This window comes from Capricornis sumatraensis, chromosome 12 (assembly GCF_032405125.1).
Source record: "Capricornis sumatraensis isolate serow.1 chromosome 12, serow.2, whole genome shotgun sequence".
NCBI lineage: Eukaryota > Metazoa > Chordata > Mammalia > Artiodactyla > Bovidae > Capricornis > Capricornis sumatraensis.
Genome location: NC_091080.1, coordinates 79892206 through 79915202, shown reverse-complemented (window position 1 = coordinate 79915202; position 22997 = coordinate 79892206). Strand labels below are relative to the sequence as shown.

The 22997-nt window shown below is 38.6% G+C and overlaps 1 protein-coding gene across 1 annotated transcript in view; it reads right to left on the bottom strand.

The window, feature by feature from the left end:
* The window catches only part of LOC138089046 (ATP-binding cassette sub-family C member 4-like), a 197552-nt gene that overhangs the window by 4198 nt on the left and 170357 nt on the right, over positions 1-22997 (bottom strand). The window contains exons 29-31 of the mRNA XM_068984369.1: positions 20276-20365; positions 2453-2625; positions 1910-2015 (exon numbers count right to left, since the gene is read on the bottom strand). Of these exons, the coding sequence (XP_068840470.1) occupies positions 1910-2015; positions 2453-2625; positions 20276-20365 (369 nt within the window). The remainder of the gene's footprint in view (positions 1-1909; positions 2016-2452; positions 2626-20275; positions 20366-22997) is intronic.

Sequence of the window (22997 nt, the reverse complement as noted above, 5' to 3'; positions counted from 1 at the left end):
TGCTGCTATGTCTAAAGCCTGACAAAGGGCTTGAAATAGGTAAATTTCACAGCATCATTTATTTATAATGGAAGAATGGAGCTTTAGGGGACAATTTTGAAGTGCAATGTTGACAGGTAAGAACAAACTGATGTAAAATCTAGAAATAAAATGTTACTTTTCCAATTTGCATCAAAAACACAAAATGAATGACTAAGGATGCCTGACACAAAACATTTCTAGAAATTAAGAGTCACCGTTGGGCAGTCTTGAATGTCACCCCATTCCTCATGAAAGTCTGCATGTTGAGCCCACTTCCTACTGTGATGTCTAGTCCAGGTAACCGGATGAAATGTTTGGAGCCTAGAGCATCCCTTTGGTTGGGGATGCCCCACTCCTGTCATCTGCCTCCCCAGAGCTCACCCCTGTGTACGTCCAGCTCAGGGAGTGAGGCTACAGGCACTGCCTCAGTGCTGACAGCCTGGTATCTACTCAGTGACCCCACTGATGTACCATCTGACAATGCACGTGAGGTAGGGTGGGAGGCAATATTCCAGGAACTGTCCAAGTCAAAAGAGGTAGTTCTATTATCATCAGATATAAAGAACTCTGGGTATTACTGCCACTCATTAGTGATTATTGCCTGTTTTATATGGACCATCAAAATACCGTAAAGTATCTTCTATTCCTTGAGATTATTTGCTGCCCGAAGTTTTTCCTTTGAGGGATGCTTTACTTGTTTTATAAAGCCACATGCTAACATTTATTGAAACTGAGCAAGCAACAGAGGGAAAGGAAAAGGAAAGAGATAAAACAAAAAAGAGAGAGAAGATGAAAAGATGGAGGAAGGAAATAGAGCTAAGGAAGGAAATATTAAATTCCTAAGGAAGAAAGAGCCAACCAAACCTGGAAGGAAGATACTAGACAGATATCCAGAGACCAAAGCCTGGAGCCTGACATGTGTGCAGAACAGAGCTATTGTGTAAAAGACTCACTGGTTGTTTATTTAGTCTCTCATCCCTGATTTGCCTTTCTTTCCAAACTGTCATCTGTGATGCAGAAGGTGGGTCTCTGCAAGTCACTGCAATAGTTCAGAGACTCTTTTGAGAGGTGGCCTTTGTTAGGTCCTGCCAGTAGGGGGCACTAGAGGGAGACTGAAGGTGGGAAACACCGCTAATGTGCTACCTGATTCTGCAACTAGCGGCACCTCAGCACTGGGACCTGCTCCAGCTCCCAGCTATTAGCACATGGAGAACCAGCCTCATCCTGCTCCCTCACAAATATGACCAGCAACCGGGCAGTGACCTCTCCTTGGACGTCTGAGCATCAATTCTTTAGGGCCTCTCTTCCGAGTTCTCGGCCTGGAGATTTGTCCGAGGTTATGGTAGCTGCTTTCTAAAATCATTACCCCAGTGTTTCATTTTTCTAGTCCTCTAATCTCTATGTAATACCTTTCTTAGATTAAATCCTTTCAGGTAAAAAATACTGTTTTTCTCACTAGACCTTTTCTTCTCACGGACTCCTGAGAAATTCTACCACTTTAGCCATCAACCTCCTGACAGTCTAAACTAGAGTCAATTTTTTTGATAAGGGAATCCAAAAATGCTGAAACAACTATGACACAGAGAAAATGACTATGTTCTGAGCCACTAAAATATGGAGCTATAACTTGGGTTTGGAATATTTTAATGGTCGGCCATCATTAAAAAAAAGTGACAACTCAAATAAGCTTTTAGTATGAAAATATAAGATTATTGGATATATTACTTAATAGTGCATTCTAAAAGTATAGTTAAGTATTTGAGTAATTTTCAGGAATGAGAGAAGAAACTAAGAGAAAAATTTATGGATGTTTCTATTGAATTTTACAAGGAAGGATACATTGAAAATTGAAGATAATTGGAAACAGCAAAAATGATGAGGGTCTTACCATTATCCAATCAGAGTTAATAATGGTGCTCAACCTGTGTGCAATGGTCAGCACAGTGCACTGGGCAAATCTCTCACGAATTTTTTTTTGTATTAACTCATCAGTTCTAGAAACAAAGAGGTTGATTTAGTTCAAAAGACAGGAAAAGCAGACTTAAGACTTAAAAATATCCTATTATATTTTACAATGTTTTTAAAAATCAATACTTTTAACATCTAGTCTTATTCCTAAAAAACTAAGTATAAAAAGTCTACTTAAAAATTTACTATTTTTCATGAAATGATGGAAAATTAGTCTTCCCTCCAAATTGCTTGAAACTATCAGGAGCTGGATTTAGGAATTCCACTTTCTAGGGTGCCTCATAACAACATTAACACCATATAACATATCTTGGTTTTTTCCTTTGTTTTCTGGAATTAATATTATCAACAGATATCCATGAGGCCAAGCAAACACTTAGAAACATTTCGAAGATTCACTAAATGTTTTCCATTTACCACATTTACAAGTCAGTTCAAGATTTCCTGGGGCTCAGCTCCACACCTTGCATCCACGTACGATGTGGCTTTGTCAATAATCAATATCTGATTCTTCCTGAGAATAGTCCTGGCAAGGCAAACCAGTTGTTTCTGACCAACACTCAGGTTCAATCCAGATTCTGCTAATTCAGTATTCATTTTAGCAGGAAGACCTTCAATGGATTCTTTAAGTTGTACCTGTGGATACAGAAAAAATGACATTTTTCTAAGCAAACTGCTACTGAAGTAGACAAGCCTCTTAGATATTAGAGCTTTGACATCCTCAGGACTTCTTAAGTATTTTACATGTACAGGTGATGGGGAGAGCTCCTTCCAATGAGTGTTCACTGAGAAAGATGGTGGAGTCAACTCAGAACAGAAAGATCTCAGTTTCCCCCATTCCCATCACAGAACATCTATCAGAAGTCCCACCTAGGGGTTAGTTAAGGAACTCTCTCAAAAAGTGAAGCTATTTCTCCCAATGTGATTTAAACAGAAAAGTTAAAAGGATCTTTATTGTTGAGTCAAGATTCCAAAAGTACATTTTGCATAGGAGTTGGTACACTAGAGAAAAACTTTCAAAAATTTTACAGAAAATCTGGTTCTATGAAGATATAATCTTATTGGCCCTTTACTATTTTCTAAAGTTTAATATATGCAAGTTTCAAACAACAGCAAACTGCCCCTTATACATTAGTAATCCTGGAGTCTATTCTGATGATGGTTCTTTCCCAAGTTTAATCCTATAAACAGTGGACCAATCAAGTGCATTTTCTTCAGTGTCATAAATGCATTGTAGTGAATGAAAACACATGAAAAATAAAACACAACATCTTATTTCCCCCATCATATGGATATAGGTTGTTGTTGTTCAGTCGCTGAGTCATGTCTAACACTTTGCAACCACATGGACAGCAGCACACCAGGGTTCCTTGCCCTTCACTATTTATTGGAGTTTGCTGAAACCCATGTCAATTAAGTCAGTGATGCCATTCAACCATCTTGTCCTCTTTTGTACCCTTCTCAACATGTCTTCCATCTTTTCCAGCATCGGGGGCTTTTCCAATGAGTCAACTCTTCATATCAGGTGGCCAAAGTATTGGAGCTTCAGCTTCATCATCAGTCCTTCCAAGGAAAATTCAGGGTTGATTTCCTTTAGGATTGATTGGTTGATCTCCTTGTGGTCCAAGGGACTCACAACAATCTTTCCCAGAACCATAGTCCAAAAGCATCAGTTCTTCAGCGCTCAGCCTTATTTATGGTTCAACTGTCACACTGGTACATGACTACTGGGAAAACCATAGGTTTGACTACATGGACTTTGTTGGCAAAGTGATGTCTCTGCTTTTTAATGTTCTGTCTATATTTTTTATAATTCCTTTTCCCAGGAGCAAGCATCTTTTAATTTCATGGCTGCAGTCACCATCTGCAGTGATTTTGGAAATAAAGTCTCTCATTGTTTCTACTATTTCCCCATATATTGCAATGAAGTGATGAGACAGGATGTCATGATCTTAGTTTCTTGAATGTTGAGCTTTAAGCCAGCTTTTTCACATTCCTCTTTCACTTTTATCAAGAAGCTCTTTAGTTCTTTTCACTTTCTACCATTAGGGTGGTGTCAGGTGCATATCTGACATCATTGATATTTCTCTCAGAAATCTTGATGCCAATTTCATCCAGCCCTGCATTTCACATGTTGTACTCTGCATATAAGTCAAATAAGCAAGGTGACAATATATAGCCTTGATGTACTCCTTTCCCAATTTGGAAACAGTCCAAATTGTTGCTTTGGAACCAGCTGTTCCCAGTCCGGTTCTAACTGTTGCTTCTTGACCTGCATACAGGTTTCGTGGGAGGCAAGTAAGGTGGTTTGGTATTCCTATCTCTTTAAGAATTTTCCAGTTTGTTGTGATCCACACAGTCAAAGGCTACAGCATAGTCAATGAAGCCGATGTTTTTCAGAATTTTCTTGCTTTTTTGATGATCCATTGGATGTTGGCAATTTGATCTCCAGTTCCACTGGCTTTTCTAAATCCAGTTTTCACATTTCAAAGTTCTTGGTTCATGTACTATTGAACCTAGCGTGAAGGATTTTGAGCATTACCTTGCTAGCATGGGAGATGAGTGCAATTGTTTGATAATTTGAACATTCTTTGGAGCTGCCCTTCGTTGGGAATGGAATGAAGACAGACATTTCCCAGTCCTGTGGCCACTCCTGAGTCTTCCAAATTTGCTAGTATATTGAGTGCAGCGCTTAAACAGCATCATCTTTTAGGATTTGAAATCAGTTCAGTTCAATTCAGTCACTCAGTCGTGTCTGATTCTTTGCAACCCCATGGACCACAGTATATCAGGCCTCCATGTCCATCACCAACTACGAGAGATTACTCAAACTCATGTCCATTGAGTCAGTGAGGCCATTCCACCATCTCATCTTTTGTCTGCCCCTTCTCCTCCCACCTTTAATCTTTTACAGCATCTTTTCAAATGAGTCAGTTCTTCACATCAGGTGGCAAAAGTATTGGAGTTTCAGCTTCAACATCAGTCCTTCCAATGAATATTCAGGACCAATTTCCTTTAGGATGGACTGGTTGGATCTCCTTGCAGTCCAAGGAACTCACAAGAGTCTTTCTTCTCCAACACCACAGTTCAAAAGCATCAATTCTTTGGCACTAAGCTTTCTTAATAGTCCAACTCACATCCATATGTGACTACAGGAAAAACCATAGCCTTGAACAAATGAACTGTTGTTGGCAAAGTAATATCTTTGCTTTTTAATATGCAGTCTAAGTTAGTCATAACTTTCCTTCCAAGGAGTAAGCATCTTTTAATTTCATGGCTGCAGTCACCAACCTCAGTGATTTTGGAGCCCAAAAAGATAAAATCTGTCAGTGTTTCCACTGTTTCCCAATCAATTTTCCATGAAGTAATGGGACCAGATGCCATGATATTAATTTTCTAAATTTTGAGCTTTAAGCCAACTTTATCACTTTCTTCTTTCACTTTCATCAGGAGGCTCTTTAGTTCCTCTTCACTTTCTGCCATAAAGGTGGTATCATCTGCATATCTGACGTTATTGATATTTCTCCCTGCAATCTTGATACCAGCTTGTGCTTCCTCCAGCCCAGCATTTCTCACGATGTACTCTGCATAGCAGTTAAATAAGCATGGTGACAAAATACACCCTTGGTGTACTCCTTTTCCTATTTGGAACCAATCTGTTGTTCCACGTCCAGTTCTAACTGTTGCTTCCTGACCTGCACACAAATTTCTCAAGAGGCAGGTCAGGTGGTCTGGTCTTCCCATCTCTTTCAGAATTTTCCACAGTTTATTGTGATCCACACTGCCAAAGGCTTTGGCAGAGTCATAAAGCAGAAATAGATGTTTTTATGGAACTCTCTTGCTTTTTTGATGATCCATCGGATGTTGGCAATTTGATCTCTGGTTCCTCTGCCTTTTCTAAAACCAGCTTGAACATCTAGAACTTCACAGTTCATGTATTGTTGAAGCCTTGCTTGGAGAATTTTGTGCATTACTATACTAGTATATGAAAGTAAAGTAAAGTAAAGTCACTCAGTCGTGTCCGACTCTTTGTGACCCCGTGGACTGCAGCCCACCAGGCTCCTCAATCCATGGGATTCTCCAGGCAAGAATACTGGAGTGGGTTGTCATTTCCTTCTCCAGGGGATCTTCCCAACCCAGGGATCAAACCCGGGTCTCCCACATTGGAGGCAGACGCTTTAACCTAGTATATAAGATGAGTGCAATTGTGGATAGCTTGAGCATTCTTTGGCATTGCCTTTCTTTGAGACTGAAATGAAATCTGACCTTTTCTAGTCCTGTGGCCACTGCTAAGTTTTCTAAATTTGCTGGCATATTCAGTGCAGCACTTTCACAGAATCATCTTTTAAGATTTGAAATAGCTCAACTGGAATTTCATCATCTCCACTAGCTTTGTTCGTAGTCATGCTTCCTAAGGCCAGCTTGACTTCACATTCAATGTGAATGTCTGGCCCTAGGTGAGTGATCACACCATCGTGATTATCTGGGTTATGAAGATCTTTTTTTGTACACTTCTGTGTATTCTTGCCACATCTTCTTTATATCTTCTGCTTCAGTTAGGTCCATACCATTTCTGTCCTTTATTGAGCCCATCTTTGCATGAAATGTTCCCTTGGTGTCTCCAATTCTCTTGAAGAGATCGCTAGTCTTTCCCATTCTATTGTTTTCCTCTATTTCTTTGCACTGATCACTGATGAAGGCTTTCTTATCTCTCCTTGCTATTCTTTGGAACTCTGCATTCACATGGATATATCTTTTCTTTTCTCCTTTGCTTTTCACTTATTTTCTTTTCACAGCTATATGTAAGGCCTCCTCAGACAGACATTTTGCTTTTTTGTATTTCTTTTTCTTGGGGATGGTCCTGATCCCTGTCTCCTGTACAATGTCACGAACCTCTGTCAATAGTTTTTCAGGTACTCTATCAGGTCTAGTCCCTTAAATCTATTTCTCACTTCCAGTGTATAATCTTAAGGGAGTGTATAATCTTAAGGGAGTTGATTTACATCTCACCTGAATGGCCTAGTGGTTTTCCCTACTTTCTTCAATTTAATCAGAATTTGGCAATCAGGAGATCATGATCTGAGCCACAGTCAGCTCCCAGTCTTGTTTTTCCTGACTGTTTAGAGCTTCTCCATCTTTGGGTGCAAAGTATATAATCAATCTGATTTTACTTTTGACCATCTGGTGATGTCCATGTGTAGAGTCTTCTCCTGTGTTGTTGGAAGAGGGTGTTTGCTTTGACCAGTGCATTCTCTTGGCAAAACTCTGTTATCTTTGCCTTGCTTCATTCTGTCCTTCAAGGCCAAATTTGTCTGTTACTCCAGGTGATTCTTGACTTCCTACTTTTGCATTCTAGTCCCCTATAAGGAAAAGGACATCTTTTTTGGGTGTTAGTTCTGAAAGTTCTTATAGGTTTTCATAGAACAGTTCAACTTCAGCTTCTTCAGCATGACTGGTCAGGGCATAGACTTGGATTACCATGTTATTGAGTGGCTTGCCTTTGAAACAAACCGATCATTCTGTCGTTTTTGAGACTGCACCCAAGTACTGCATTTTGGACTCTTTTGTTGACTATGATGGCTACTCCATTTCTTCGAAGGGATTCTTGCCCACAGTAGTAGATGTAATGGTCATCTGAGTTAAATTCACCCATTCCAGCCCATTTTAGTTCACCAATTCCTAAAATGTTGGTGTTCACTCTCACCATCTCCTGTTTGACCACTTCCAATTTGCCTTGATTCATGGACCTAACATTTCAGGTTCCTATGCAATATTACTCTTTACAGCATCGGACCTTTCTTCCATCACTAGTCACATACACAACAGGGTGTTGCTTTTGCTTTGGCTCCATCTCTTCATTCTTTCTGGAGTTATTTCTCCACTGATCTCCAGTAGCTTACTGGACACCTACCAACCCAGGGAGTTCATCTTTCAGTGCCTTATCTTTTTGGCTTTTCATATTGTTCATGCAGTTCTCAAGGAAGATTACTGAAATGGTTTGCCATTCCCTTCTCCAGTGGACCACATTTTGTAGAACTCTCTACCATGACCCATAGGTCTTGGGTGGCCCTAAAGGGCATGGCTCATAGTTTCATTGTTAGACAAGGGTGTGGTCTATGTGATTAGATTGGTTAGTTTTCTGTGATTGTGGTTTTCAGTCTGTCTGCCCTCTGACAGAAGGATAACAGGTTTATGGAAGCTTTCTGATGGGAGAGACTGACTGAGGGGGAAACTGGGTCTTGTTCTGAAGGGTGAGGCCATGCTCAGTAAATCTTTAATCCAATTTTCTGTTGATGGGTGGAACTGTGTTCACCCATTTGAAATAGATCAGCTGGAATTCCATCACCTCCACTAGCTTTCTTCATCATGATGCTTCATAAGGCTCATTTGACTTCACACTCCAGGTCATCTGTCTCTAAGTGATTGATCACACCATTGTCGCTATTTGTGTCATTGAGACCTTTTTTTTTTTTTAATAGTTCTTCCATGTATTCTTGCCACCTCTTCTTAATATCTTCTGCTTCTTTTATATCCATATGGTTTCTGTACTTTATTGTGCCCATCCTTGCAGGAAATGTTCCCTTGGTATTGCTAATTTTTTGAAGAAATCTCTAGTCTTTCCTTTTCTATTGTTTTCCTATATTTCTTTGCACTGATCACTTAGAAAGGCTTTCTAATCTATCTTTGCTATTCTTTGGAACTCTGCATTGAGATGGGTATATCTTTCCTTTACTCCTTTGCCTTTTGTTTCTCTTCTTTTCTAAGCTATTTGTAAGGCCTTCTCAGACAACCATTTTGCCTTGTTGCATTTCTTTTTCTTGGGGATGGTTTTGTTCACCACCTCCTGTAGACTGTTACAAACCTGTGTCCACAGATCTTCAGGCACTCTGTCTATCAGAACTAATCCCTTGAATCTACTTGTCACTTCCACTGTATAATTTGTAAGAGATTTGTTTTAGTCATATCAGAATTGCTTGTGGTTTCCCCTACTTTCTTCCATTTAAGCCTGAGTTTTGCACTAAGGAGTTTATGATCTGAGCCATAGTCAGCTCCTGGTCTTGTTTTTGCTGACTGTATAGAGCTTCTCCATCTTTGGCTGCAAAGAATATAATCAATCTGATTTCAGTATTGACCATCTGGTGATGTCCATGTGTAGAGTCATCTATTGTGTTGTTGGAAGAGGGTGTTTGCTATGACCAGCATGTTCTGTTGGAAACACTGTTAGCCTTTGCCCTGCTACATTTTGTACTCCAATGCCAAACTTGCCTGTTATTCCAAGTATCTCTTGACTTCCTACTTTTGTATTTCAGTCCTTTATGATGAAGAGAACATCTTTTTTGCTTTTAGTTCTAGAAGGTCTTGTAGTTCTTCATCGAACTGTTCAACTTCAGCTTTTTTGGCATTACTGATTGGGGCATAGACTTGGATTACTCTGATACTGACTAGTTTCCCTTGGAAATTTGCCAAGATCATTCTGTCATTTTTGAGATTGCATCTAAATACTGCATTTTTTACTCTTTTGTTGACTTTTTCTTTTCTTTCTTTCTTTCTTTTTTTTCAGCCAAACAAAAACAAATTGGAGACTTGAAGCCAGGCAGCCTTAGGATAAGTCGCCTGGCTGTGCCAACCGGGCAAATTCCTGAACCTACTCTATCTTAGCTTCCTAAACTCTAAATAAGACTATAATATTATAATTATAAAGGTGTGTATCTCCTAACATTGTTAAGAATATTAAATGAGTCAGTACATGCAGAGTTTGTAACAGATTAATAGATATTGCCCATTATTAATAATGTTATCAGCTAGCCTCTCCTCATGTTCTGCTTCACTTTTCTCCTTTGCATCTATCAGCACTGAGATTTTTTTACATATGCATTGGTCTGCTTTTCAGCTTCTCTAGGAGGATTTCAGCTCCAGAAGGACAGACATTTTGTCTCTTAACAACCGTGACAACCCAAGAATCTGCAACATTGCCTAAGCAGCTCTCAGTAGATATTTGTTGGCTGGATGAAGGTGGGCTTCCCTGGTGGCTCAGTGGTAAAGAACCTACCTACCAAGCAGGAGACTTGGGTTTGATCCTGGGTGAGATGCCCTGGCTAAGGAAATCACAACCAATTCCAGTATTTTTGACTGAAAAATCCCATGGACAGAGGAGCATGGTGGGCTACAGTTCATGGGGTTGCAGAAGAGTCAGATGCAACCAACAGCAACAATGGAATGAAGACATAAGTGACTAACTTCATGACATATCTTCTCCTGTAAATTAGAAACTGAATTCATATGGATAAATAATTTATACATAAAACTGTTTTCTTATTAAGTATAATTGTAAAAAAAATATATTCTTATAACAATTAACTGGCTCCAAGATATCATATCACACTTTAAACAAAGGAAAGCACTGAAAAGGTTATAATTGAAGGAAAATAGACAAATAATTACTGTTCAAAATTATACATCTCAGTATAGAATACTTCAGATTATTTTTGAGCTTGGGAAAGTAAAAGAATACAGCAAAACTTAAAAATAATAGACTGAACTTATAAGGCAGCCTGTCTCTATCATCACTGTGTTTACTGTATGTAGTAGGTGCTGACACCCCTCACAAGACTTGAACACAGATGTCAAGTGGTTTCCAAATTTTGTGGAAATTTGTTACTTTTCAAAAAGAAAATCTGGTGTGGGCCAAAAGGAGACACTGAAATGCAATCAACAAATGGTGAAGAACTTTTACTAGAGCAGGGCCAGAGGTAAATGAAGTTTACCTAATATAAGGCCCAGGGAAATGGACATGTGACCTCTTGCCACTGCAAGGACTGAACCACGTGGTTCCTGATGCAGAGGCTGCTGACGACCAGGTTTCTGTATGTTGGTTTCCTGTTTGATGAGACACACTTGTGTCCTAACAGAGACAAAATCAATGTCAGACATTTAATTGTATGATTTCTTTCTGGCTTTGACAGGACATTTTTGTTATTGTTTAGTTGCTAAGTCATGGACCTTATGTATTGTAGCCCACTAGGTTCTTCTGTCCATGGAATTTCCCAGGCAAGAATATTGGGGTGGGTTACCATTTCCTCCTCCAGGGAATCTTCCCAACTCAAAGATTAACCCCACTTCTCCACCACTGCAGGCAGACTCTTTATCACTGAGCAAATGGGGAAATGTCCATACTCTACTCTTAATTCCAAATCCCAGTATCTAAGGTGTTTTGTTTTTGCTTTTTAACAGAAGCAACGCATCAATGATTCATTTCCAGAGTTTAATCTACTATGACCTTTTAACCTCTGAGTGATTAAGTGCTGCATCCTCAGGCACTACTTAGGTTATGTTTTTGGAGCTGCCTTTGCTTTTTAGCACCCCAATAGCACCAATTTCTGATGAACTTTTATCAGTTTACAGTTCAGTTCAGTCACTCAGTCATGGCCGACTCTTTGTAACCCCATAAATCGCAGCACGCCAGGCCTTCCTGTCCATCCCAACTCCCAGAGTTCACTCAGACTCACGTCCATTGAGTCCATGATACCATCCAGCCATCTCATCCTCTGTCGTCCCCTTCTCCTCCTGCCCCCAATCCCTCCCAGCATCAAAGTCTTTTCCAATGAGTCAACTCTTTGCATGAGGTGGCCAAAGTACTGGAGTTTCAGCTTTAGCATCATTCCTTCCAGAGAAATCCCAGGGTTGATCTTCAGAATGGATTGGTTGGATCTCCTTGCAGTCCAAGGGACTCTCAGGAGTCTTCTCCAACACCACAGTTCAAAAGCATCAGTTCTTCAGCACTCAGCCTTCTTCACAGTCCAACTCTCACATCCATACATGGCCACAGGAAAAACCATAGCCTTGACTAGACGGACCTTAGTCGGCAAAGTAATGTCTCTGTTTTTGAATATGATATCTAGGATGCTCATAACTTTTCTTCCAAGGAGTAAGCGTCTTTTAATTTCATGGCTGCAGTCACCATCTGCAGTGATTTTGGAGCCCCCCAAAATAAAGTCTGACACTGTTTCCACTGTTTCCATGAAGTGATGGGACCGGATGCCATGATCTTCTTTTTCTGAATGTTGAGCTTTAAGCCAACATTTTCACTTTCCTCTTTCACTTTCATCAAGAGGCTTTTGAGTTCCTCTTCACTTTCTGCCATAAGGGTGGTGTCATCTGCATATCTGAGGTTATTGATATTTCTCCTGGCATTCTTGATTCCAGCTTGTGTTTCCTCTAGTCCAGCGTTTCTCATGATGTACTCTGCATAGAAGTTAAATAAGCAGGGTGCCAATGTACAGCCTTGATGTATTCCTTTTCCTATTTGGAACCCGTCTGTTGTTCCACGTCCAGTTCTAACTGTTGCTTCCTGACCTGCATACAGACTTCTCAAGAGGCAGATCAGGTGGTCTGGTATTCCCATCTCTCTCAGAATTGTCCACAGTTTCTTGTGATCCACACAGTCAAAGGCTTTGGCATAGTCAAGAAAGCAGAAATAGATGTCTTTCTGGAACTCTCTTGCTTTTTCCATGATCCAGCAGATGTTGGCAATTTGATCTCTGGTTCCTCTGCCTTTTCTAAAACCAGCTTGAACATCAGGAAGTTCACAGTTCACGTATTGCTGAAGCCTGGCTTGGAGAATTTTGACCATTACTTTACTAGCGTGTGAGATGAGTGAAATTGTGCGGTAGTTTGAGCATTCTTTGGCATTGCCTTTCTTTGGGATTTGAGTGAAAACTGACCTTTTCTAGTCCTGTGGCCACTGCTGAGTTTTCCAAATTTGCTGCCATATTGAGGGCAGCACGTTCACAGCATCATCTTTCAGGATCTGAAATGGTTCAACTGGAATTCCATCACCTCCACTATCTTTGTTCATAGTGATGCTTTCTAAGGCCCACTTGACTTCACATTCTAGGATGTCTGGCTCTAGATGAGTGATCACACCATCATGATTATCTGGGTCATGAAGATCTTTTTTGTACAGTTCTTCTGTGAATTCTTGCAATCTCTTCTTACTATCTTCTGCTTCTGTTTACAGTAAGTTGGCAATTTTTCAGTACATGAAAAATGTATTTTCAGCATATTTACAAAAATAACCAAAATGAGACAGGCAGCATCCATAGGACTGTCTTCCTTCTGAATGTCCACCTCTGCTAAGGAAGAAGGAAGAAACAGAACTGAAGGACTTTTAAAAATTTTCTAAGCCATTTTTCCTTTTAATTGAAGTTCATAAAGAGGAAAACATAGTGGTTCCCTCCTACTCATTCTCAAGTTAACTCTGTGAGTTTGGGTTCACATATCCAGTTAAGCATCATTTACAAATTAATAACTCAGGTTTCTGGTTCACTTAAAAACTGACTCCATTGATTTAGTGATACCCCTTGATGAGGATGAAGGAGGAGAGTGAAAAAGCTGGCTTAAATCTCAACATTAAGAAAACTAAGATCATGGCATCCAGTCCCCTCTTTTCATGGCAAATAAAATGGGAAAAGACAGAAGCAGTGGCAGATTTCCCTTTCTTGGACTCTAAAATCTGTGCAGATGGTGACTGTAGGCTTGAAATTAGAAGATGATTGCTTCTTGGCAGGAAAACCGTGACAAAACTAGACAGTGTGTTTAAAAGCAAAGATATCACTCTGCTGACAAAGGTCCATATAATCAAACCTATGGTCCTTCCAGTAGTCATTTACAGGTGCGAGAGCTGGACAATAGCAGAGCACTGAAGAATTGATGCTTTTGAATTGTGGTACTGGAGAACGCTATTGAGAGTTCCTTGGAAAACAAGCAGATCAAATTAGTCAATCTTAAAGGAAATCAACTCTGAAGAGTCTCTGGAAGGATTGATGCTGAAGCTGAAGCTCCAATATTTTGGCTGCCTGATGCGAACAGTTGACTCATTGGAAAAGAGATGCTGTGAAAGACTGAAGGCAGAAGAAGAGGGAGACAGAGGATGAGATGGCTGGATGGCATCATCGATTCAATGGACATGAACTTGAGAAACCTCCAGCAGATGGAGAGGGACAGGGAAGCCTGACGTGCTGTAGTCCATGGGGTCACAAAGAGTCAGACATGACTTAGAAACTGAATAACAATAACTTAGAGTGATCAATCTCCCCCTTTTCCAGAGTCTCTAGGAATTATTTATTTATCACATGTGTACGTTTTTTAATGAATTATTTGGTAAGTTTTGTTTTAGAACAGTCTTAAGGAATCAGTTCCTAGAGAAATATAATGATGGGATGATTTCTCTAAGTGATATCACCAAAGTTAACAGGGTTAATTCCAGAAACAGTACATGGAAACCACACACTTCACTTTGTGAAATAAACTCACATTGCTCTCTTTTTATAGAAAGTTTCAAATGTAGTTTAAATAGAAGTAGATTTTAGTTATTATCTACCACTTCCACAATTTTATAATTTAGATTAACATTGGCTCTCTGTCCATGGAACAATATGTTGTAAAATTATAGAGTAATGCTACCTGAGAATCTGTGAAAAAAGGTCTCAATCTGAGAAACAAATAGAAAAATAATTTACCAGTACTTCTAGTTATTTTTTTTAAAGATGTGTCCTAATTTTACCATTAAATTTGTCCTATGAATTCAAGAGTAGTGGATCATCCTGTCGCTCTTTACATTTAATGGTTAAATGCTCTACATACCTCTTCTCTTGTAGAATTTTACTATAAAAGACTTACAAACTTAAATGAAATCAGAGGTGCACTGCTTTTCAGGCAGGAGAAGGTGAAGCAATCGACCCAATTTAAGAAAATAAAATTCACATGCGCTGAAAAGCAGGGTGAGTATATAAAGACTCAATGGTGACATCCTTCAGAAACCAGAATTACTGGCTAGAGATGGTCATACCTCCAAACCTGCCTGCTCACAGTCAAGGCTCATCTGTGTATTACAGATTTCAGAGCTTCTCTGGAAGGGTGACACTAAATGACAAACACACCAATTCAAACCAACATGAAGAATCAATCTCTTAGATTTGTGTAACAACAACAACAAATTTAAAAGATATGCCACACTTCTCTGAGTTGAAAAGATCAATCAAACATTTAGATGTTATTTATGTAGAGTGTTTTCCCTGTGTTTTCCTCTAAGAGTTTCATAGTATCTGGTCTTACATTTAGGTTTTCAATTCACTTTGAGTTTATTTTTGTGTACAGTATTAGGGAGTGTTCTAATTTTATTCTTTTACACAAAGCTGTCCAGTTTTCCCACAGCACTTACTGAAGAGAACGCCTTTTCTCCATTGTATATTCTCCCCTCCTTCGTCATAGATTAGTTGACCACAGGTATGTGAGTTCATCTCCGGGCTCTCTAGCCTGTTCCATTGATCTGTATTTCTGTTTTTGTGCCAGTGCCATACTATCTTGATTACTATAGCTTTGTACTGAACTGGCGAAAAAGTTCATTAATTTTTCCATAAAATCTTATTGAACAAACTTTTTGCCAACTCAATAATATATTCTGAAGTCAGGGAATCTAATTTCTCCAGCTTTGTTTTTCTTTCTTAAGACTGCTTTGGCTACTTGGGGTCTTTTGTATTTCCATTAAAACTGTAAAATTTTTGGCTCTAATTCTATGAATAATGCCATTGGTAACTGACAGGGATTGTACTGAATCTGTAGATTCTTTGGCTAGTATAGTCCTTTTCACAATATTGTTTCTTCCAATCCAAGAACATGGTATATCCCTCCATCTGGTTTGTGTCATCTTTGATTTCTTTTGTCAGTATCTTGTAGTTTTATGAGCATAGGTCTTTTGTCTCCTTAGGTAGGTTAATTCCTAGGTATTTTATTCTCTTTGTTGCAATGGTAAATGAAATAGTTTCTCAATTTCTCTTTCTGATCTTTCATCATTAATGTATAGAAATCCTAATTCTTACTTTTTAAATCAAAAGACTGAGCTAGGTCCTAGGAAAAATTAGAAATCTGTCTATGGCTTAGAAGTCTAGGGTTCCTTCCATCAGTAGAATTGATTTGTAAAATGAGTGCAAATACACAAAATAGTTTGCATTAAAATACATCCTGGGCCATAAATCTAAACTTGATAAATTCAAAAAAATCGAAATCATTCCAAGCATCTTTTCTGACCATAATGCATTAAGATTAGATCTCAATTACAGGAGACAAACTACTAAAAATTCCAACATATGGAGGCTGAACAACACACTTCTGAATAACCAACAAATCACAGAAGAAATCAAAAAAGAAATCAAAATATGCATAGAAACTAATGAAAATGAAAACACAACAACCCAAAACCTGTGGGACACTATAAAAGCAGTGCTAAGAGGAAAGTTCATAGCAATACAGGCATACCTCAAGAAACAAGAAAAAAGTCAAATAAATAACCTAACTCTACAACTAAAGCAACTAGAAAAGGAAGAATTGGAGAACCCCAGAGTTAGTAGAAGGAAAGAAATCTTAAAAATTAGGGCAGAAATAAATGCTAAAGAAACAAAAGAGACCATAGCAAAAATCAACAAGGCCAAAAGCTGGTTCTTTGAAAGGATAAATAAAGTTGACAAACCACTAGCCAGACTCATCAAGAAGCAAAGAGAGAAAAATCAAATCAATAAAATTAGAAATGAAAATGGAGAGATCACAACAGACGACACAGAAATACAAAAGATCATAAGAGACTACTATCAGCAGTTGTATGCCAATAAAATAGACAATGTGGAAGAAATGGACAAATTCTTAGAAAAGTACAATTTTCCAAAACTGAACCAGGAAGAAATAGAAAATCTTAACAGACCCATCACCAGCACGGAAATTGAAACTGTAATCAGAAATCTTCCAGCAAACAAAAGCCCAGGTCCAGACGGCTTCACAGCTGAATTCTACCAAAAATTTCGAGAAGAGCTAACACCTATCCTACTCAAACTCTTCCAGAAAATTGCAGAGGAAGGTAAACTTCCAAACTCATTCTATGAGGCCACCATCACCCTAATACCAAAACCTGACAAAGATGTCACAAAAAAAGAAAACTACAGGCCAATATCACTGATGAACATAGATGCAAAAATCCTCAACAAAATTCTAGCAATCAGAATCCAACAACATATTAAAAAGATCATACACCATGACCAAGTGGGCTTTATCCCAGGGATGCAAGGATTCTTCAATATCCGCAAATCAATCAATGTAATTCACCACATTAACAAATTGAAAAATAAAAACCATATGATTATCTCAATAGATGCAGAGAAGGCCTTTGACAAAATTCAACATCCATTTATGATAAAAACTCTCCAGAAAGCAGGAATAGAAGGAACATACCTCAACATAATAAAAGCTATATATGACAAACCCACAGCAAACATTATCCTTAATGGTGAAAAATTGAAAGCATTTCCCCTAAAGTCAGGAACAAGACAAGGGTGTCCACTTTCACCGCTACTATTCAACATAGTTCTGGAAGTTTTGGCCACAGCAATCAGAGCAGAAAAAGAAATAAAAGGAATCCAAATTGGAAAAGAAGAAGTAAAACTCTCACTGTTTGCAGATGACATGATCCTCTACATGGAAAACCCTAAAGACTCCACCAGAAAATTACTAGAGCTCATCAGTGAATATAGTAAAGTTGCAGGATATAAAATCAACACACAGAAATCCCTTGCATTCCTATACACTAATAATGAGAAAGTAGAAAAAGAAATTAAGGAAACAATTCCATTCACCATTGCAACAAAAAGAATAAAATACTTAGGAATATATCTACCCAAAGAAACTAAAGACCTATATATAGAAAACTATAAAACACTGATGAAAGAAATCAAAGAGGACACTAATAGATGGAGAAATATACCATGTTCATGGATTGGAAGAATCAATATAGTGAAAATGAGTATACTACCCAAAGCAATTTACAAATTCAACGCAATCCCTATCAAGCTACCAGCCATATTTTTCACAGAACTAGAACAAATAATTTCAAGATTTGTATGGAAATACAAAAAACCTAGAATAGCCAAAGCAATCTTGAGAAAGAAGAATGGAACTGGAGGAATCAACTTGCCTGACTTCAGGCTCTACTACAAAGCCACAGTCATCAAAACAGTATGGTACTGGCACAAAGACAGACATATAGATCAATGGAACAAAATAGAAAGCCCAGAGATAAATCCACACACATATGGACACCTTATCTTTGACAAAGGAGGCAAGAATATACAATGGAGTAAAGACAATCTCTTTAACAAGTGGTGCTGGGAAAACTGGTCAACCACTTGTAAAAGAATGAAACTAGATCACTTTCTAACACCGCACACAAAAATAAACTCAAAATGGATTAAAGATCTAAATGTAAGACCAGAAACTATAAAACTCCTAGAGGAGAATATAGGCAAAACACTCTCAGACATAAATCACAGCAGGATCCTCTATGATCCACCTCCCAGAATTCTGGAAATAAAAGCAAAAATAAACAAATGGGATCTAATTAAAATTAAAAGCTTCTGCACAACAAAGGAAAATATACGCAAGGTGAAAAGACAGCCTTCTGAATGGGAGAAAATAATAGCAAATGAAGCAACTGACAAACAACTAATCTCAAAAATATACAAGCAACTTATGCAGCTCAATTCCAGAAAAATAAACGACCCAATCAAAAAATGGGCCAAAGAACTAAATAGACATTTCTCCAAAGAAGACATACGGATGGCTAACAAACACATGAAAAGATGCTCAACATCACTCATTATCAGAGAAATGCAAATCAAAACCACAATGAGGTACCACTTCACACCAGTCAGAATGGCTGCGATCCAAAAATCTGCAAGCAACAAATGCTGGAGAGGGTGTGGAGAAAAGGGAACCCTCCTACACTGTTGGTGGGAATGCAAACTAGTACAGCCACTATGGAGAACAGTGTGGAGATTCCTTAAAAAATTGCAAATAGAACTACCTTATGACCCAGCAATCCCACTGCTGGGTATACACACCGAGGAAACCAGAATTGAAAGAGACACATGTACCCCAATGTTCATCGCAGCACTGTTTATAATAGCCAGGACATGGAAACAACCTAGATGTCCATCAGCAGATGAATGGATAAGGAAGCTTTGGTACATATACACGATGGAGTATTACTCAGCCATTAAAAAGAATTCATTTGAATCAGTTCTGATGAGATGGATGAAACTGGAGCCGATTATACAGAGTGAAGTAAGCCAGAAAGAAAAACACCAATACAGTATACTAACACATATATATGGAATTTAGAAAGATGGCAATGATGACCCTGTATGCAAGACAGGAAAAAAGACACAGCTGTGTATAACGGACTTTTGGACTCAGAGAGAGAGGGAGAGGGCGGGATGATTTGGGAGAATGGCATTCTATCATGTATACTATCATGTAAGAATTGAATCGCCAGTCTATGTCTGACGCAGGATACAGCATGATTGGGGCTGGTGCATGGGGATCACCCACAGAGATGTTATGGGGAGGGAGGTGGGAGGGGGTTTCATGTTTGGGAACACATGTAAGAATTAAAGATTTTAAAATTTAATAAAAAAAAAAAAAGTCTTCTAAAAAAAATAAAAATAAATAAATAAAGGCATAATAAAAAAAAATACAAACTGACAGCAACGTAATAATCAAAAAAGGTTTTTTTTTTCATGCAAGTGTAAGGAAATTCAAAGAAGAGGGGCAAGGGAAAACATGACACAAATAACAGAAAATTCTCTAGAAATGAACCTGCCCATATAAAAGCTGAGCAGATGTTCCAGGGTTCTGTTATCTGCATTAATGCTATAGCATTAAAATGACATGATTGCCAATAAATAATCATCAATTCCGACTATATAACTTACATTTATAAACACTTTCCTATGAAACGTCTACATTTTATTAGTATGATCTTGTTTACATCTTTTAGTCAATAAGGAAAAACTACTATTGTCTCCACTTAGTAGATGTTTCCTAAGACCAGAGGAATAAAATGAATATTGGAGTATAGTGGAGTAATTAATTCACTAGGTCACTAATAGAATTTGATCCCACAGTTTTAATATCTAATTGAGTACTCTGCTAAGGACAAGATAATGTATCTATTTGTTCAGGGTTCTAGGGAAATAGCTAAAATGAAAACATGTCTCATATTATTGATTTTCATCATCATCAATACACACATTTTTAAGTGCACCCATGTCATCACTGTTTTCCTAGGAGGTAAACCAAATGAGTGAAACTGATATGCTCCCCCTTAATTGTCTGAAATGCTCTAAATGTAAACACACAAATACTGCTGTTAACAAGTTAATTACAGTTACTATTAATAAATTACCTCTTCTAAGGCATTCCACAGTTCGTTATCCGTATGCTCATTAAAGGGATCCAGATTTTTCCTCATTGTTCCAGTGAATAAAACAGGTTCCTAAATACCCCAAAATAGTGAATGTCATTACCTTAACCTCTTTTCATTTTATTCCAATGTGCACAGAATTTCAAAATTAAAATACAAAAACATTTAAATTCATTAATTATTAATAATAAAGTTGCAAATGTATGTTTACAAAACTATATCTAAAATAATTTTCCATTGTACAAAGTGTACTACAAAATATCTATTGGACTACTGAACACTAACAAAAGAAAGTATTTAAGAAGTTTTTTTTCATCTTAAGGAAAATACTGAAGACAAAGGAAGATTTTTTTTTTTTAATACCACCCTGGTAATAAATATCTGCTTAAACACTCACACAAACTGAGGAAATAATTACATAAGAAACTTAACATTAAGATATACATAAATTAACTGTCAATCCTGGTGCGACTGGGAAATACCAACAGCATGGTTAGTAGAGGTTTGTTCAGTCGCTCAGTCGTGTCTGACTCTTTGTGACCCCATGAACCACAGTACACCAGGCCTCCCTGTCCATCACCAATTCCCAGGGTTTACCAAAACTCATGTCCATTGAGTCAGTGATGCCATCCAACCATCTCATGCTCCGTCGTCCCCTTCTCCTCCTGCCCTCAATCTTTCTCTGCATCAGGGTCTTTTCAATTGTGCCTCAAAGCAAACCATTAAATATTTACACACAAGCACTGAAGAATAATCTAGACTATTTTCTCCATTGGTCATACTGTCTTCTAGGATCTTAAATCTCTCCACATGTGTGAAATGAACATCCCCACATGTGCAAGGGGAACATCAACTCCTGGAGTGTGCAGCATGTCTGTCCACAGAGAGACCTCCTCTGATTCTGCATCAGCTGGTCCCACATTCTCTAACCTGTGTGTCAGGATGACCTGCCTCACAGAACCCTGTTATTAACTGCAAGATGAGGAGGACTTGAAACCCACTGTGGCCTGTGTCATGATACTTTAATTTAAATAGTATAGAATGGACTTTTGGACTCTGTGGGAGAGGGAGAGGGTGGGATGATTTAGGAGAATGGCATTGCAACATGTACACTATCAGGTAAGAAATGAATCGCCAGTCTATGTTCGATACAGGATACAGGATGCTTGGGGCTGGTGAATCCAGAGAGATGATATGGGGTGGGAGGTGGGAGGGGGGTTCAGGATTGGGAACTCATGTACACCCGTGGCTGATTCATGTCAATGTATGGCAAAACCAATACAGTATTGTAAAGCAAAATAAAGTAAAAATTTAAAAAAAAAAAACAGGAAAAAAAATAAATAAATTGTTCTTCCTATTCATCTGCTTCAGGAGGAGCCACAAGTAAATTACTCTGGAAATATATGCCTCCTCTTGGCTTCAAGAGAGAATCCTGTACATAAGCTCAAGGAGGCCATTTACGTTTTCTTCTGGAAGGTTCTAGTAAGCCAGGTCATATGAATATAAACAGCAGTGAAGAGCCCAACAGGCTCATTTCAGTGAAGGGGGCAGAACAAGGGGAGGCACACGTGTGGTAACAAGAGGATACCTGACACTTCCACTGGTACCCAGAACTGCTCCAAATCCCCACGTTCAAATCCCACCTGGCCTTGGGGCTGGACTTTCCTCCTTAACTTCACAAAAGCCTGAGAGGAAAGATGAAGACAGACATTTTTTTTTTTTTTCCCCAATCATGAGGAAGAATGATACTTAGGAAGCCTTCCAAACCTTCCTTCAATATGGTCTTAGTTTTAAGTCTGGTGAGAGAGATGAATACAGAAAACTCACGGTGCACCACCAAAAAAGAGATATCCCTGAGCAAATCCACAATTAAAAAGATATTATAGAGGGAGATTTACTTGCAAAAAGTTGATTAAGTGGCCAATATGCCTCCAAAGCACTGAAAATCACTAGTCATACAATATTTTAGAACGAGTACTGAACTGAAGTAAAAAACTCAAGACCCAAATTTAAGGTCTCCCTTAAAACTTGAATTTAGGATCAAAGGCTACCAACCATCTAAACAATGGTAAGCGTCCCTTGTCAGGGGAATAACCACCATTCTACTTCAGATTTTTATAAAAACGTGTTACACTTTGTAATTATCAACACTAATTCCCACATGCAGGTGATTTCTCATCCTTCAGCTGTCTCCATGAGATTTACACAAGCACCGTGGCCAGGCGAGGGGAGGCTGAAGCGAAGTGAAATGAAGTCACTCAGTCGTGTCCGACTCTTTGCGATCCCATGGACTCTAGCCTAGCAGGTTCCTCCCTCCATGGGATTCTCCAGGCAAGAGTACTGGAGTGGGTTGCCATTTCCTTCTCCAGGGATCTTCCCAACCCAGGGATCAAACTCCGGTCTCCCGCATTCCAGGCAGGCACTTTAACCTCTGAGCCACCAGGGGAGGCTGGTCCCCAATATTCTTCCTTTTTCCCTTCTCCATCTTCCTTCCATTTTCTATTTTCCTTCAAGTAAACTGGCTGCTCCCTGCATATAATCTCAACTACTGTTCTTTCTTGGGAACATATTTAACTACTTCAGATCCTGAGCAAAAAGGATGCACATACTTCAGCTACCTGTTGGGTTTAAGGAAATTATTTAAGAAGAATTTTCATTTTTACTTCATCCTGAAATTTTGAACAGAAGTTGAGGAGTAACTTCT